The following is a 17,042-nucleotide window of genomic DNA, read 5'->3' as shown; positions in this document are numbered from 1 at the left end:
CCCAACTGCCAAGTCCTCCATACCCCGGCCCAAGTCAGTCGGGCGATGAAAGTCCTTAGTTTGATAGGGAGAGAGGAGCTCGCAAGCAGAGCTCCTCTCTGTGCAAAGGCTCTGCCCAAACTGGCGCTTTGGGCGCAAAGGACACCTATTGCGTCCTTTGCGTCCAAAGCACCAGTTCGGGAAGAGGCTTTGCAGAGAGAGGAGCTCTGCTTGCGAGCTCCTCTCTCCCTATCAAATTAAGGACTTTCATCACCCGACTGACTCGGGCCAGGGATGAGGACACGGGGGTAAGGAGGACTCGGCAGTTGGGAGGGCGGGCGGGCGGCGGCGGTGGCATTTACATGGGCCGATTTGGCCCTTAATCATGTGGGGGGGGTCGCCATTCTGGAGAGCCCAGAGCCATTCTGTGTCGCACACAAGCCCCCCCCCCAAACAACGTCCCCCAGAGGGGAAAAAAACCACAGAGGGAAGGGAAAATTAGAACAGGGTGCAGGAAAACAAAGACAGAGAGAAAAAGAGAGAGAGAGAGAGACAGACAGACAGACAGACAACAAGGAAAACAGACAGCAAAAGACAAAACAAGGAATGAGGGAGGGAGACAGAACAATAGAGAAAAGAAAAGAGATAAAGAAGGAAAAAGAGAGAAGAGAGAGATAGGAAAGAAAAGAACAAAATAAACAAAGATAGAGGAAGGAAAAAGAAGAGAGGTAAAAGTGAAGAAAAAAGGTGGGGGGGAAAGATAGAAAAAGAGAAAAAGGAAAAACACACACAAAAAAACCCCCAAACAAACACGCCCATAATAGAAAGAAGAAAGAAAAAGATAACATAGAGAATAAAACATATTTTTTTTAAAAAAAAGGAAAAGGAAAGCAAGAAAAGGAAGGAAAGAAAAGAAAGGAAGAGAGACAGGGACACACACACAAAAAGGGCAAAAGATATGAAGAAAGCTTAAAGGGGGAAAAGACAGCTAGCGCCCGTTATTAAAGCGGGCTTAAAAATACTAGTCTGTTATAAGAGCATAGCCCTTAATAGCTACAATTCCCCGGTATTTTGGAGCTGGAGTAGCTGTGGCTGACAGTTGCTAGGTGTTGTGCATCACAGTCCCGTCCTCCCCCCCACCCCCATTTTTTGGGCAGCTTCATTTATAACTCTAGCCAGGAGCCAGCAGTGATCGGGTTTCTTCAGCAACAGTCAATATGAGCATTGTGAAAAGGAAAACAGGCAGTGATGTGCAGGTCTTCTGAGGTCTAGAGATAGGGACGCGCTGAATCGTTTCGGTGGGGCGGGGAGCGGTACCTTTTTAGCACAAGTAACACAGGTCCTTACCTGCTCCTCCGTTGCCCCACTGCATTTCCTGCTGCAGTGCTGCGCCATTCAGAAGTCTGCACGCTGTGCTGCACCTGCCATGGACGTGAGTGGGACAGTAGGAAATGCAGTGGAGGAGTGGGTAAGGACCTGCTTTACTTGTGCTTAAAGGTACTGCACCCCACTGAAACACTTTATGCACAGCCCTATCTAGAGAGGCCTGGGCCACTTCCAGCCCCTAGACCCTATTTTAGAAGCCCCTAGCCTTAACAGAAATTAAAAATTGACATTTGACAACACACTAAGGCACCAAAAAAGAGTGAGACACAATTTGGATATTATTTTATTTAACAAATGCTTTTCTAGCCTTTTTCTGTGCAAATGCACCAATTATTGAGGGGGAAAACTAGCTTTCATGCAATGTTACAGTTGATATTAAGCATGGTGAGCCTGTTCAAATGCTCTTGTTGAATGGTGATGGTTCTTTACCTGCTTCAATATGTTGAAGGTGCATTCACCCAAAGCCACTCATGCAGGCACACCAACAAAAATACACAATGCAATTGTGATATTAGGAACCACCCCAGAGAGTCCAGCTCTAGGCTGAGAGATTGTGTCACATTTTGGTCTGAAAGGGATCCACATAAAAAGTTGCAAAACTTCTCCGATGCCAAAAAAATTAACAAGTGCCTAAATCTGAGGCCCCCTTTGAGCCTGAGGTCCAAGTCAAATTGCCCCCGGTGAGGGGAAACAAAATAAGGCAAATTACTGCTGCCAGGTTGCCTTTCCAGATGCCCATCCTCCCTCTGAAAACAATGGCGCATCTTTTAAGTGTAATTAAAGGCTTCTGAGGTGTGTGTTTTCTATAAGAGGATGCGGCATACATCAGGTCTGAATTTTCTAAACCCTTAAGTGCTGCAGAAGGTGAAGAAAAGTAGGAGTTCGGGAATGTGAGCAACCAACTCACGGAACACACTTCAAAATGGTATATGTTAGATTTCATATTTATTCCACTCAAGAAACTCAGGCTTGGATCAATGGGTTCTCCATTTCATTTTATGCTCACAACAACCCTGTGAGATAAGTGAATCTGAAAGAAAGTGACTGTCTCGAGATCCCTCCACTATGAGGTTCTTAGCTGAGCAGAACTTTAAACCCAGCTCTCCTCCAGTCTAAGACCAATGGGCACCATGCTGTCAGTGGCTTCTTGATCCCAGACAGTATTTTAACATATTTCTGCAGCTCCTGCCTAGCATCCATGCCCTTGACAGAAGCAAATCTCTGCTTATGGATCTCCTCTGCATCATGCAGAGTTAGGGACTCACTTTTCTTTGCAGGAAAACCAAACCAGTACTGCTTTCTGGTTACAAATTGGCAGACTGGGAGGAGCATGTTTATAAAGAGAGGCCTTCCACAAAGACAAATCAAGGGCTCCTATCTCTCCTTTCCATGGACATGAGTGAAGAAGAGATGCAAACCCAGATGTGATGTGGAATGGTCTCTCAGGCAGATGTCTTTCCTGCCTAAAGATGAATGTAGGTACTTTACTGTTGTGGCAGGACAGAGAAGTCTCTACCCAAGCAGCTAATAATCACCAAGTATTTAAATGGTCTCTACTATACAATAATTCTTTTATGTTTGTTTAGGTTTGAGATGGTCCTGAAGTTCTTTCCACACACTGAACTCTGATATGCTTTCCCCCCGTGTGGATTATTAGGCGCTCATTAAGGTCTGAGCTCTGTCTGAAGCTGTTTCCATACACCAAACACTGACAGGGGTTTCATCCTGTGGGGATTCTTTGATGGGAAGTAAGATTTGTGCTTCAGATGAAGCCATTTCTATACACTTATCATTAATATGGTCTCCACCTGTATGGATTTCTTGATGAGAAGTAAGGTCTTCTGTGTGAGAGTTCTTTCCCCATTCTGAACGTTTATATGGTTTCCCACCTGTGTGGATTCTTTGATGGGTAGCAAGGCCTGAGCTCCACCTAAAACGCTTTCCACACACCGAGCATTGATATGGTTTCTCCCCCTTGTGGATTCTTTGATGGCAAGTAAGCTTTGAGTTCTGGCTGAAGCTCTTTCCACACACCAAACATTGATATGGTTTCTCGCCTGTGTGGACTCTTTGATGGGAAGTAAGGTGTGATCTTTGTCTGAAGCTCTTTCCACAAATTGAGCACTGATATACTTTCTTACCTGTGTGGATTGCTTGATGGGAATTAAGGACCTGTCTGTGACGGAAGCTTCTTCCACACACCAAGCATGGATATGGCTTCTCCCCAGTGTGGATCCTTTGATGGGTAGTAACATCTGAGCTCCGTATGAAGCGTTTTCCACATATTGAGCATTGAAATGGCTTTTCCCCTGTGTGGATTCTTTGATGGTAAGTAAGGTCTGTGCTTCGGCTGAAACTCTTTCCACACACTGAGCACTGATATGGTTTCTCTCCTTTGTGGATTTTTTGATGGGAGGTAAGGTTTGAGTTCCGGCTGAAGTTCTTTCCACATAATGAGCACTGGTATGGTTTCTCTCCTTTGTGAATTCTTTGATGGGAAGCAAGGACTTGCTTGCAACGGAAGCTCTTTCCACATTCTGAACACTGATATGGTTTCTCACCTGTGTGGATTCTTTGATGGCAAATTAGGTCTGAGCTCTTGCTAATGCTCTTTCCACATATTGTGCATTGATATGGTTTCTCCCCTGTGTGGATTTTTTGATGGGAAGTAAGGCCTGAGCTCCAGCTAAAACTCTTTCCACACACCAAACACTGATACGGTTTCTCCCCTTTGTGGATTCTTTGATGGGAAGTTAAGTTTGAGAGCCGGCTGAAACTCTTTCCACACACTGAACACTGATAAGTTTTTTCCCCTGTGTGGATTCTTTGATGGTAAATAAGGAGTTGTCTGCAACGGAAGCTCTTTCCACATTCTGAGCACTGATACGGTTTCTCTCCAGTGTGGGTTCTTTGATGGGTAATAAGGTCTGAGCTGTTGTTGACGCTCTTTCCACATACCGAGCATTGATATGGTTTATCTCCTGTGTGGATTCTCTGATGGGATGTAAGGCTTGATCTCCGGTTAAAGCTCTTTCCACACTCTGAGCACTGAAATGGTTTCTCCCCTGTGTGGATCATTTGATGGTAAGTAAGGTGTGAGTTCTGGCTGAAGCTCTTTCCACATACGGAGCACTGATATGGTTTCTCCCCAGTGTGGATTCTTTGATGATAGGTAAGGCCTGAGCTTCGGTTGTAACTCTTACCACACACTGAGCACTGATATGGTTTCTCTCCTGTGTGGATCCTTTGATGGGAAGTAAGGTCTGAGTTCTTGGTGAAGCCCTTTCCACACACCGAGCATTGATATGGTTTCTCTCCTGTGTGGATTCTTTGATGGTAAGTAAGATTTGAATTCTTGCTGAAGACCTTTCCACAAACCGAGCATTGATATGGTTTCTCCCCTGAGTGGATTCTTAGGTGACAAATAAGGTGTGAGCTCTGGCTGAAGCTCTTTCCGCACTCTGGGCATTCATATTTTTTCTCATCTATATGAATTCTTTCATATGTGCCAAGGCTTGATATGCTGGTTAAGATTTCTAGACACTGAGGGTAATTATTCCTTCCGTCTACTTCACAGTTGCTTTTTTGGACTAGAATTTCATGGAATTCAGAGCATTCAGAAGAAGGAGATTCCTTCATATACTGATATTGTGCTTCCATCCTCCTTCTGTGTTCCTCACCCTCTTTCTCACTCTCCCATCCATCACCTGTAGGAATAAAGGAACAGTTCCAATGAGGGACAAATGCAGCTTCAATTCATAGAAGAAACCGAATTTACTATTATGTGAGTCAATAAATATAAAAGTCATCTTTGGAAAGCAGACCGTCCCATGAATTAAGCAGCCCTGTTAAAGAGCTCTAAATGGCAGCCTTGGAGGATGCTGTGTAATTGACTTTTGGATTCCCTGCAAATATAAAGAGCCAGGTTGAATCTCCAGAGGGAGGATCTCAAATAACCAGGCCGGAAAAGACCTCTGAATCACACCTTAAGAGACTCACTGCCAGTCAGATGAGACAAAATTGGGCAAGGTGGACCAGTAGCGGCTGCTAAGCGTCATGAAACCCGGTATCACGTTGTAGACTGCCTGATCCCCATTGTTTGCACACAAATGATTCACTACTGTATCCTCCCCTCTTTCTCAGTTAACCGAGCTTCTACCGATATTTCCAATCTGTTTCTCCTGAGAGCATGATCATGTATCATGGAAGAAAATGGAATGGGAAATCCACATCTGAGTTCATGGCTAGGTTAGCACAGCTGCTCTGGAAACTGTGAGGTCAGTGTAAGGAACAGGAGGGGAGGTAGGGGTGGCCCTGTTTGAGACACCTCAGATAAACGGCGTACTTAGAATAGGTTGAATCTAGGAACATAGGCTCAAAGGATAAGAAGCTGCCTTGTCAGACCACTGGTCCATATAGCTCAGTATTATCTTCACAGACTGGCAGCGACTTCTCCAAGGTTTGTTTGTTTGTTTATTATATTTCTATACCACCACAAGTCACCTTAAGTGGCGCAATGGGGAAATGCTTGACTATCAAGCAGAAGGTTGCCAGTTCAAATTCCTGCTGGTACTCTATTGGGCAGCAGCGATATAGGAAGATGCTGAAAGGCATCATCTCATACTGTGCAGGAGGAGGCAACGATAAACCCCTCCTGTATTTTACCAAAGGAAACCTCATGGCTCTGTGGGCGCCAGGAGTTGGAATCGACTTGACAGCACACTTTATGTTTACCTTACCACCCCAAACTTCCATCTCTGGGCAGTTTACAACAACATAAAAGAAAAGTCTCGGGTCAGCAACAGAGAAGGGCTGTCCCTGTGTAGCCACCAGATGAGCTCGTGGCAACTGCAGATGAACCTCAACAGATGATCTCAATGGCTGGTGGGGCTCATGGCAAAGAAGACGTTCTCTTAAATACCCTGGGCCTAAGTTGTTTGGGGCTTTATAGGTTATAACCAGCACCTTGTATTTTGCCCAGAAACTTACTGGTAGCCAGTATAGTTCTTTCAGTAAAAGAGTAATATGGTCTCCTTGAGATGATCTGGAGACCAACCAGAGAGGAGAGCTGGTCTGGTGGTAGCAAGCATGACCTGTCCCCTTAGCTAAGCAGGGTCCACCCTGGATGCTTATGAATGGGAGACTAGAAGTGTGAGCACTGTAAGATATTCCCCTCAGGGGATGGGGCCGCTCTGGGAAGAGCAGAAGGTTCCAAGTTCCCGCCCTAAAAGCATCTCCAAGATAGGGCTGAGAGAGATTCCTGCCTGCAACCCTGGAGAAGCCGTTGCTAGTCTGTGTAGATAACACTGAGCTAGATGGACCTATGGTCTGACTCAGTATATGGCAGCTTCCTATGTTCCTGGCTGCCACATTCTGGAACAACTGTAGTTTCCGGACTACGTACAAAGGCAGCCTCACATACGAGCGCACTGCAGTAAAGTTTGGACTTGCCAGCATATGTACTACTGTTTTGAGATTGCAGGCAGGAGTCTCTCTAAACCCTATCTTGGAGATGCCAGGGAGGGAACTTGGAACCTTCTACATGCAAGCATACAGATGCTCTTCCCAGAGTGGCCCATCCCCTGAGAGGAATATCTTACGGTGTTCACAGGTCTCCCATTCAAATACAAACCAGGGTGGACCTTGCTTAGCAAAGTGGACAATTCATGTTTCCTGTCACAAGACCAGCTCTCCTCCTCTTTCTCCAAAAAATCCAGGCTGGGCTAAGAAACCTGAGTGACCCAATGCAATAAGAGATGTGGGAATACTAGGACAAGGGTTAATGAATCTAACAAATCCAGGCTGGGCTAAGAAATGGAACAGAAAGGGGGAAGTCTTATCCTCTATAATAAAAGCGTAAAGTGTGATCCCGTGTCTTTATCGGCCCGTGTCTTTCTCGGCTGTTCTGAGCATGCACGGAGCGCATGCTCAGAACGTCTGAGAAAGATACGGCTGCAGGGACATGTTGAGGGAGCCAGGTCCAGCCCAGCAGCACCCCGCCCCGGGATCAGGAGGGAGCCGAAGAAGAAGCGCAAAGCTTAGGCTGGGGGCAGAGGGGGTGTAGATCGGCCGGGGGGGTGTTGTTGAAGGAAAGCGCCCCTGCCAGGTGCCCGAGGGGGGCGCGGCTTACCGGAGGAGAGCAGGCAGGCGAGGCTCAGGACAGCGCACCAACTCCGAGCCGCCCAGACATGGGTGGCCATGTTGGCAAGAGCGGCGGGCTCAGAAGAAACTACGGGGAGGGAGACGTTGGGATCGGGGAGGGCAGAGGCGGCGGCGGGGGGTCCAGCCCGGGCGCCACTGAAGCCGGCGGCGGGGGAAGCTTACGGCCGAGTGGCCGTGAGACTGGGCCCGCTGGTGGCGGGGAAACTGAGCCCGCTGGCGGCGGTGGCTGCTTGCAGGGCGACTGGGGCCAATGGCGGAGGAGGCGGGGAGAGGACTGGGCCTGGCCCACTGGCCAGAGACGGAGGGAACGGGAGGTGAGGGGGCGGGGGAGGAAAACGCTAGCGCCTGTTATTGTAATGGGCTAAAAAACACTAGTGTTCTATAAAACATCTTGCACTAGGCTGGGCTAAGAAATGGAACAGAAAGGGGGAAGTCTTATGTTCTATAAAACATCTTGCACTAGTGCATGCTAGAAGTCTGTTCCAATGATTTCAGGAGGGGAAGTGTGGGTTGGAGATAAGGATATATTAATAATTACTCCAGCAAATACTGCAGCACAACTTCAGTCCTCCAGCTGTTGTTGGACTATAACTCCCATCATCCCACTCATAATGGCCAGTACTCAGGGATGATGGGAGTTGCAGTCAAACATCTACAGGAGGGGCAGAGTTGTGAAATGGGCTTATAGTCTTTAAAACCCTCTGTGGAGATCACCCTCTAGATGAGGAACAGGCATTTACTTACTCAGCTTGAATGAAGTGCAAAGACGAAGCTGGAAACTAAACCCTGCAGAAGTTGTTGGAGGACCAGATCCCGCCCCCCTCCGCCACATAAGTGCCAATACCAGAGCCAGAGGAGGGAAAGCAAGGGATAGCTCTGAGGATTCCAAGATTATGAAACAACAGAGATAGGAACATAGGAAGCTGCCATATATTGAGTCACACCATTGGTCCATCTAGCTCAGTATTGTCTACACAGACTGGCAGCGGCTTCTCCAAGGTTGCAAGAAGGAATATCTCTTGGCCCTATCTTGGAGATGCCAGGGAGGGAACTTGGAACCTTCTGCATGCAAGCATGCAGGTGCTCTTCCCAGAGTGGCCCCATCCCCTAAGGGGGATATCTTACAGTGCTCACATGTAGTCTACCTTTCAAATGCAAACCAGGGTGGACCTGGCTTAGCAAAGGGGACAATGCATGCTTGCTACCACCAGACCAGCTTTCCTACAGATGCTGTATTGTAGTCTTCCTCAATGAGAGCCCTCCAGTTTGCTGCTATTGTTGGTCTTAATCAGTAAAGGGGAGCCTTACCCAGAGAGGCCAGATGACCACAGGTTTCTTCCATGATTTCTGTGTGCAGGGCCCTCTGGTCTGGGTCCAGCAGAGTCCACTCCTCCTCTGAGAAATTCACAGCCACCTCCTCAAAGGTCACCAGACCCTGAAAGAAGAAGGAAACATGTTCTCCTAAGAGCTAATGCACCAACCCAAGAACGCAGAAATGGTGAGGGGACTGAGAGTTCTGGAGGGTCCAAACCTTCCCTAATAGATAGGTTGGGGAGGCCTGGCCAAGGGAGAGAGGCAGATTCTTTAAGATCCAGGTAGATGTATAGGAGGCAGGAGGCCCCAGGCTGTGCCCTCCCCTTCTCCTGTATGATCCCTCCCCTACCTGATCCAGGTGCATGGAGGCCATCTCTGCTCCATCATAGAGAGGAAACGGCCCAGAATGAAGAGCCAATGTGATTTCGCCACCTGTGAAGGAGACCAAAATAGGATAAAACAGATCTTGCCCCATGCCGAAGGGGCCTGTTCTCATCCTTGTCTATTAACATTTTTCTACTCTGACTTTCAGTCAAACACTCCCAAGGTGGCTAACACGGCTTTTTAAGAGTATGTGAGAACCACATAATCTTTTAAGAAATTAACAAATATGGCAAAATAGTAGACTGAATCAGCCACAGTGCAGAAACTAAAATCAGACTGTTTTAAAAGCCAGTGAGAATAAAAGTCACTTTTGCCTCCTGTCAAAATGCTCCCCCGCCCCCATGCCCCAGTCTCCTGGATTTCAGGTATATTCAAGGGAAAGAGACCAAGTTAAAATATGCCCCCTTATTCCCCCTCCGGCCAGGGAAGTTGTGATTTGTGTGTCTTCCAGGGAAGAAGGGAAGGCCAAATTATTAGCAGGCAGCCTCCTTGGAAACAAGTCTTTCAGTGGCCGGTGGACAAGTTCACCCCGTGATTCCTTACCCAGTGAGGTGGCACCGCCTTCGCCCCCTTGCACGATCCACCTGAACACTGGCTCCTCTCTGGGGTCTGATGGAAGCTTCTCTGCCTCAGAGAAATCAGGGGCTACCTTCGATGGCCTCTGCCCCTGAAAGATCAGAGAGGGAATGGGGAGAGCAATTAGGAAATAGTTTTAATCTAGGATTGCTTTCTCTCCCATGAAACTACCTGTGCACCAAGATCTTCCTTGGGGAGGCTGTTTCTTGTTCCTGCACTGAAGGTACCCAGGACAGGGCCTTCTCAGCAAGTGGCTCCCAGATGGTGGGACCCAGGGAGGTCCACTGGGCTCCACCTCTCTTGGCTTTCAGCACAAGGCAAAAGCAACTTCAACGGAGAGGTAAGAAAGCGTCTTTTTCTGGCTGAGGATAGCGGTAGATTTTGTGGCTCAGTTAGCTGTGGCTGTTATATTTTTGTCTTGACTGACTCTTACTCAGACCTAAACTAATCAGGGCCAGTATTAACTACGTTCCCCTCCACTTCATATTGTTTTATTGCTGTGAGCCGCCGCAGGGGAGTAACGGCAGGAGAGAGGGCACGCCCTCAACTCCTGCCCATGGCTTTCAGCGGCATCTGGTGGGCCACTGTGCGAAACAGGATGCTGGACTAGATGAGCCTTGGGCCTGATCCAGCAGGGCTCTTCTTATGTTCTTAAGGGGTATTACACTGGAGGGGTGGGATAGAAATATTTTAAACAAACAAACCCATTCATTTTATAGCTACTGTAATGAATTTTGCAAGTTACTTATGGCTTTCCAACCAAAAGGTGGGATATAAATATTTCAAAAATAATCATCAAAATACGGTGCGGGCAGTGCAAGGGGGCCTCTGACAACCCTTCTAGAATGACCCTCCACCCCAACATCGCCCAAGAGTTGGGATATCTGTTCACATTCTTAGTCCCCGGGAGCTACCAGGATGAAAGAAACGCTCTCACCTGCTGCTCCTTCTGCTTCCTGGCCTCTGCCTGGCTCAGAAGAAAACCTTCTGCCAGGGCCACTGCCTGGGAACTGGTCTCCGCTCCGCATTCTCTGATCCATCTCTCCATCTCTGGGGGCAGGACGGTCAGGAACTGCTCCAGGATCACTAGATCTAGCATCTCAGCTTTTGTGTGTTTCTCTGGCTTCAGCCACTGGCGGCAGAGGGCATAGAGTCGGCTGCAAACTTCCCGGGGCCCTTCGGCCTTCTGGTAGTAGAACCTCCTGAGTCTCTGGCGCTGGACATCTGCGCTGGTGGTGTCCTCACCCAGCATCTTCTGCATCGAGCTTTCCCAGATTTCCTCATTGCTCCCAGCGTGGATAAGAAGAGGGTGTCTTCCTGCTTCAGGGCCATCTGAGTGGTCCTCTTCCATCTCTGCTCTGTACTCCAAGGCAGCTTCTAGAAATAGTGAAAGATTTCTTTGCTCTTCTGTAAGTTTCTCTCTTCAAGAAAGGACTGCCCAGACAGACAGGGCTATACACGTTACTCTCTCAGTAGTATGATGTTCTTGCATCTGAAAAGCACTTTAGAAGCAAAAGTGGGTGATTCTAGCTAGGGACCCAGGATCTCTAACTCTCTTTTACCAGCCCCACACTCTGCCCCCTTAAATCTATTACAATCAGTGTTCCCTCTAACAGGAATTCCCAGATGTTGTTGACTACAACTCCCAGAATACCCAAGTAAAAGCCATTGCAGCTGGGGATTCTGGGAGTTGTAGTCAACAACATCTGGGAATCCCTGTTAGAAGGAACACTGGTTTCAATACAGAGTTCCCTCAATTCTCAGTTATGTCCCCAAGTGAGATTGGGCAGAGAGAAGCATTTAGTGCCAGGAGAGAAGCAAGCCACTGGTCTTGTGGTAGCAAGCATGACTTGTCTCCATAGCTAAGCAGGGTCTGCCCTGGTTGCATCTGAATGGGAGACTAGAAGTGTGAGCACTGCAAGATATTCCCCTCAGAGGATGGGGCCGCTCTGGGCTGAGAGAGATTCCTGCCTGCAACCTTGGAGAAGCCGCTGCCAGTCTGTGAAGACAATATTGAGCTAGATAGACCAATGGTCTGACTCAGTATATGGCAGTTTCCTATGTTTCCTATGTTCCTAAGCCTCCATTTGGACTAAAATAGCAGAGTCATGGAACCCGAACTGGTGAAAACACCCCTGGGAAGGCAGAGCACACACAACCAGTCCTAGAATTCTTAGTGAAGCTAAGGCCAGGTTTACACAATTGTTCAAATCTAGGTTTAATGTGGGTTACCGGCATTACTGTGTGAAATCACACCAAGGTGGTTTATGGCCTGAGATGAATCTGAGATTCCCGTCTTGACACAACCACATGAATTTTGGTAAGCCACATTAAACAATGTGGCTTACCACCCAGCTGAGATGGTCAGTACCATCAGAACTGCTCAACTTCGGCCCTCCGGCAGATGTTGGCCTACATTTCCCATAATCCCTAGCTACTGGCCACTGTGGCTGGGGATTATGGGAACTGTAGTTCAAAAACAGCTGGGGGGGGGCCTAAGTTGAGCAGACCTGAGGGATGAAAGCTCACTGTGATTTTTGACAAGGTCTACACTCCTGGTGGTACAAAACAGGCAATTTGCACTACATTATTTCCAGCTTTCAGTGTGTCATCATGCTTTCATTGTCCCGATCATGGAGCCTGCAGCAGCCCAATTTGCAATGGTGTACTGTACTGTACTGGCTGCTCGCCAGCACAGAACTGCCCTGATCCCCCTGTGAATAAGTGGCTCTTTTAAGGCAGGCCTGTTCTCGCTGGCATGGTGTAGCACTGCTGCATCAGCATGATGCGCAGAAGGGGGCTGAGCGCCAACAGGTAGGTGCTGGTCAGTGAAGGCAGGCCAATGGTGGAGGCAGCAAACGGGCACGCAGGGAGGCATCAGAGGTGCCCATCTTCAAATCTTAGCTCAGGGCTGTCTCCAACTGTGCTAACCTGACAGCTGCTTAAAGAAGAACCTGTTCCTTCCACAGCCCCATTCACCTGTTCTGTTCAACACTTGTACGAGTGTACAATGAACACAGCTAGTTATTCACACATTATGTTGGACACAGATACAGCAGTACACTTCTTCTCTGCACCAGGCATTTGAGGGGCTTGTACCCAGGTTCACTTTTAATCATAAACACAGGTCCAGTCATTCACACAAAAGCATGCCCAAGTGTACAGATATACACCTTAACATCTGAACAGGGCTCACACCTGGTGAGAAAGGAGCACAGAAGCTGAACACACAAGACTGTTTCTAGATTCATAATAGACCAAGTGCTCACTCTTTTCAATGTCTACAGGGGGTTTCGGTGGTGGTGTGTGTGTGTGGAGAGGAAATAGCATCCCAGGGAGGCTACAAAACACTGTAAATGAGATCTGAAGTAAGTTACAGGTGCCGGGTTCCCTAACAGAAGTAGGACAGGATATGCCAAAACTGGTGGGTTCCTCCGTCATGAGCAATCTTGGCACATGGGAATGGGAAACTCACAGGTCCAAGCAAGCATGGCACGTCATCACCTGCTTGCCCCCTGCCTTTCGTAAGCACCCTCTCAGAAAAGCAGTCCCCCCCCAATTGCCCCCTCATTTCTATTTAAGAAATCTAACATGAGAGACACAGCTCACCCACCCAGAAGTGACTCCGACCCGTTCTGTGCCCCCCCTCTATTTTTCTTTGGGTGCTGCCACCGTGCTTAGTGCAACCTCTCCCCATTTTCCTGCCTGGCATCCGATGCTGCACCCCACCCCGCTTCCACCCCACTGCAAGCATCAGATGTCACCTCCCCACAAAGGGTAGGGGGTGGGGCTGTGCAGGAAGGGGGTGCCTCACCACACCGTCCCTCTTCTCTTTACAACTACCCGCTTCCTAATGTGGGCTTCCTCCCCCACTCCCTCGCTTTACCCCTTTCGCCGAGTAGAAAGGGAAAAAGAGAAGCCACCCCTCCGCCCCCGATTTTGCATTCCGGTGACGCTCTTGCTGAAATCCTGCATCTCTCCATCTTCGGGGGCTCAGAGAAGCTGCATCGATGGGTTTGAGTGGGGGAGGAAACAGCAGCTCCCGAGTGTGTGGGTGGGGGATGAGGGCATCGGGGAGAGGAGATCCCCCTCCCCACTCTGGAGCTCCCCGCCAAGGGCGGCTGCAGAGGGGTGACAGATTCCCCCACCCCTGCAAGACGTGGCTTGCCCCCCCAACTCCCAATTTCTGATGCAGAAATCTAGAATGTGGCACACACACCTCGTCCACCCATAAATGCACATTGCACCTTCTGTCCCCAGCCCCCCCATTCCCCCCCGTGCCATCACTGTCCCCCCGCACTTCTCAGCCCCCCTCCTCAGCCTTCCCTTCCCTACTGCACCCTCCATGCATTTTGCACTCACCAGGTCGATTGCTACGGCAGGCGGGGGGAAAACAAAGGCTTCCTCCGGGAGGGGAGGTGGGGGGGTTGCGTGGGCCGGGAAGTGACTCTCCCAACGCACAGCCCCTCCCAGGCTTCTCTAGGCGTCTCCACTCGCTCGCGTTAACCCTCTACCTGCCCCCCCGTCCCTCCAGCCTGGCTCTGCAAAAGCGAGAGCGCGGCGGCCGCGCTCTGCCAAGAAGGGCTTCACTCACTCACTGCATGCCTTTGCTTTGCTCCGCCCCCGTGCAGGAGTCGCCTGGCCTTTTGCACGTCTGCCACCCCCAGCACACGAGAGAGTTGGGGTCTTGGCCCCAGCAGGTTCTCCTCCCCGGAGAAGCCCCCAAACAGAAGAGAGGGACCCTCCCCAAAGCTAGAGAGGGAGCTGGGATTGGGGAGGGAGTTGGATATTGGACCACAGGAAAACGGCAGTCTATGGCATCCCCTGGAGAGAAATCTGTTTATTCTGCTCCAGTCCAGACAGACTCCCTTGGAGACCCCCATCATCCTCGCCTCTCTGGCTCTCCCTCCACTTGGGAGGCTGGGCCAGGGCTGTCCTTAGGGCATGGCAAGCAGGGCGACCACCCCGGACCCTGCTCTTTTAACCCCCATTAGAATTAACTGGAAGGGGGCCCCCACACAGGCTGATTTGCCCCAGGCCCCGCACCCTGCAGGAGATTTCTAAGGACAGCCCGCTGGGCATCAGTCCAGGACCCCCAAGGTAGCATGCTCAGAGATGCTACCAGTTCCATGCACAGGGCCAGCGAGACAGGTGGAGCGGAGGGGTCTCAATGCCTGGATGAGACAGCAGTGCCGGCAGGGAGGGGTTTAGATTTGTTAGGCACTGGGGTGCATTTGGGGGTAAGCGGTACCTGTACAAAAGGGTCAGGCTGCACTTGAGCTAAGATGGAACCAGACTGTGGTGCTTAAAACCGCAGAGCAGCTTTTAAAATGACGTCCCGGGGGTTGGCAAATGCCATCCCTTCAGGTGTGAGGATATAAATGCTTCAGATAAACCAGAAGGGGACAGAGTCGGACCTGGTAAAAAGCAAGCGAGGCATACACTAGCTGGTCAAAGAGATTAAATGGCCACAATAAAGAGAGTAGCAGTAAAACTAGGACCGGGGAGACCCGAGTTCAAATTCCCATTCAGCCATGAAACTAGCTGGGTGACTCTGGGCCAGTCACTTCTCTCTCAGCCTAACCTACTTCGCAGGGTTGTTGTGAGGAGAAACTTAAGTATGTGGTACACCGCTCTGGGCTCCTTGGAGGAAGAGCAGGATATAAAATGTATAATAATAATAATAATAATAATAATAATAATAATAATAATAAGGGCCACAGAAATCACCATCAGCCAATTACAAAAAGCAACTTTACTGGGAGCAGCCTATATTCTACCACGATATCTATAATAATCAACAACGATACTGATAATAAAATTCAGCCATCTCAGGTCCTTGGGAAGGACTCGATGTCTGGATAAAACAAAACAGTCAATAACACCTGTCTGACTGTGTAAACAAGAAATAATAATAATAATAAATATGCCCAATGCGTTTCAGCTGTAAGCTTTCTTTAGCTATAAGCTTTCTTTAATCCAATATTTTTATAAGACATCTCCGTTTAAAAAGAGGACTGCTTCTTCACTCCAGGTAAAGAGCAGACAGAAGGATGTGCTAGCTGGTCAAAGAGATCAAATAGCCATAAGGGAAATAGCCCACACCAGGTAAGAGATTCAGGTGCACAGGTGCAACACAGGTGTGCCTGCTTTAACTTGGGTCTTACTTCATATGCAACTTTAATTTTTCCTGTTTTCTGGGTATGTTTGTTTGTGTGAGAACTGGTGCTGAGTCCCAACGCCTTTTAAAACTCCATCTCTCTCAGAAACACAAAGCTGTGAAGTGGCTTTCCCCCTTAGAAGCAGAAGAAATTGTCACTGTCTTGAGGGAGCATTCTTCAAGCTGAGAAATGTCCAGCTCTTTTTGTTCAAGCCCATCTCCCTCCCTTCCTCCTTGCCACAGAGTTCCATTAGCTCCACACCCATCTGGTTGCCTTCTGAATCCACAAACATTCTGCTTCGTTGAGTTACCTTAGGGCAATGGCGGTGGGGAGAGGGAGCAGGTTTGGCCCATTAAGTTTTTTCCCCTTCAGATTTTTTTGGAAACTGATGCATCTGTGGGTTAGGGTCACTCTGAGGCTGTCACTATCTCCCACTTGCCTGCAGGCGCTCCGGTTATCCGTCCATAAGAATCTCAAGTTTCAGCACTTTCCGAAATAGTATATAGATGAGCCTTGCAAATAATGAAAAGGGTGGAATGGGGTGGGAGTGCAAAGGTCCTCCTTCCAAAGCGGAATCCTTCTGGATTTTGGGATGCAGAAACTTTAAGCCTTTTATGCACGTGCCTCCCTGCCCCCACTGCGATTCTGCAACCAGCAGATGGTGCTATTGTAGTAATAATTTTTAATATTTATTTATTATATTTGTACACTGCCCCAAACGTATGTCTCTGGGCACTTTACAACATAACACAAAAATTAAAGCATTAAAACAATTTTAAACCACAAACCTAGTTGAGATGTTTGGGTGAATAAATGCATCATTAAAGATTTTTTTTAAGCCTTCAAGGATGGGAGGGGCCTCTTATGCAGAATCATCACGTTTTAGATATGCAGAATCAATGCATTGTAGAGTGGAAGGGAACTTGGAGGCTTTATTTGTTTGTTTGTTTGTTTGTTTGTTACACTTGTATCCCACTTTTCCTCTGAGAAGCTCAGAGCAGTGTACATGGTTATTTTTATCCTCACAACAACCCTGTGAAGTAGGTTAGGCTGAGAAATACATGACTGGCTGTTTGTTTA

At 48.5% G+C, this 17,042-nt stretch overlaps 2 protein-coding genes across 4 annotated transcripts in view; one reads left to right on the top strand and one right to left on the bottom strand.

Annotated features, from left to right (window-relative positions):
* Positions 1-1,630: 1,630 nt before the first annotated feature.
* Positions 1,631-16,515, bottom strand: LOC128343360 (zinc finger protein 271-like). Of its 3 annotated transcripts, none has more exons than XM_053292302.1 (6): positions 15,969-16,515; positions 10,739-11,178; positions 9,769-9,892; positions 9,191-9,273; positions 8,836-8,962; positions 1,631-5,072 (listed from the first exon to the last, which is right to left on the bottom strand). In XM_053292302.1, exons 2-6 carry the CDS (start codon positions 11,150-11,152, stop codon positions 3,019-3,021), a joined length of 2,802 nt encoding a protein of 933 aa, XP_053148277.1. In that variant the 5' UTR covers positions 11,153-11,178; positions 15,969-16,515; the 3' UTR covers positions 1,631-3,018. The 3 variants fall into 3 exon arrangements, with proteins under 3 accessions (XP_053148277.1, XP_053148275.1, XP_053148276.1); XM_053292300.1 differs by lacking the exon at positions 15,969-16,515 and adding an exon at positions 14,164-14,334 and having other exon boundaries at positions 10,739-11,303; XM_053292301.1 differs by lacking the exon at positions 15,969-16,515 and adding an exon at positions 14,164-14,334.
* LOC128343362 (major histocompatibility complex class I-related gene protein-like) overlaps positions 15,892-17,042 on the top strand; it is a 50,521-nt gene continuing 49,370 nt past the window's right edge. The window contains exon 1 of the mRNA XM_053292306.1: positions 15,892-15,909. The gene's annotated coding sequence lies outside the window, so the exon portion shown is untranslated. The remainder of the gene's footprint in view (positions 15,910-17,042) is intronic.

The sequence above is a fragment of the Hemicordylus capensis genome, chromosome 2 (genome assembly GCF_027244095.1).
Source record: "Hemicordylus capensis ecotype Gifberg chromosome 2, rHemCap1.1.pri, whole genome shotgun sequence".
Classification (NCBI taxonomy): Eukaryota; Metazoa; Chordata; class Lepidosauria; order Squamata; family Cordylidae; genus Hemicordylus; species Hemicordylus capensis.
The sequence above is the reverse complement of the archived record's forward strand: the minus strand, read 5'-3'. Positions and strand labels throughout refer to the sequence as shown.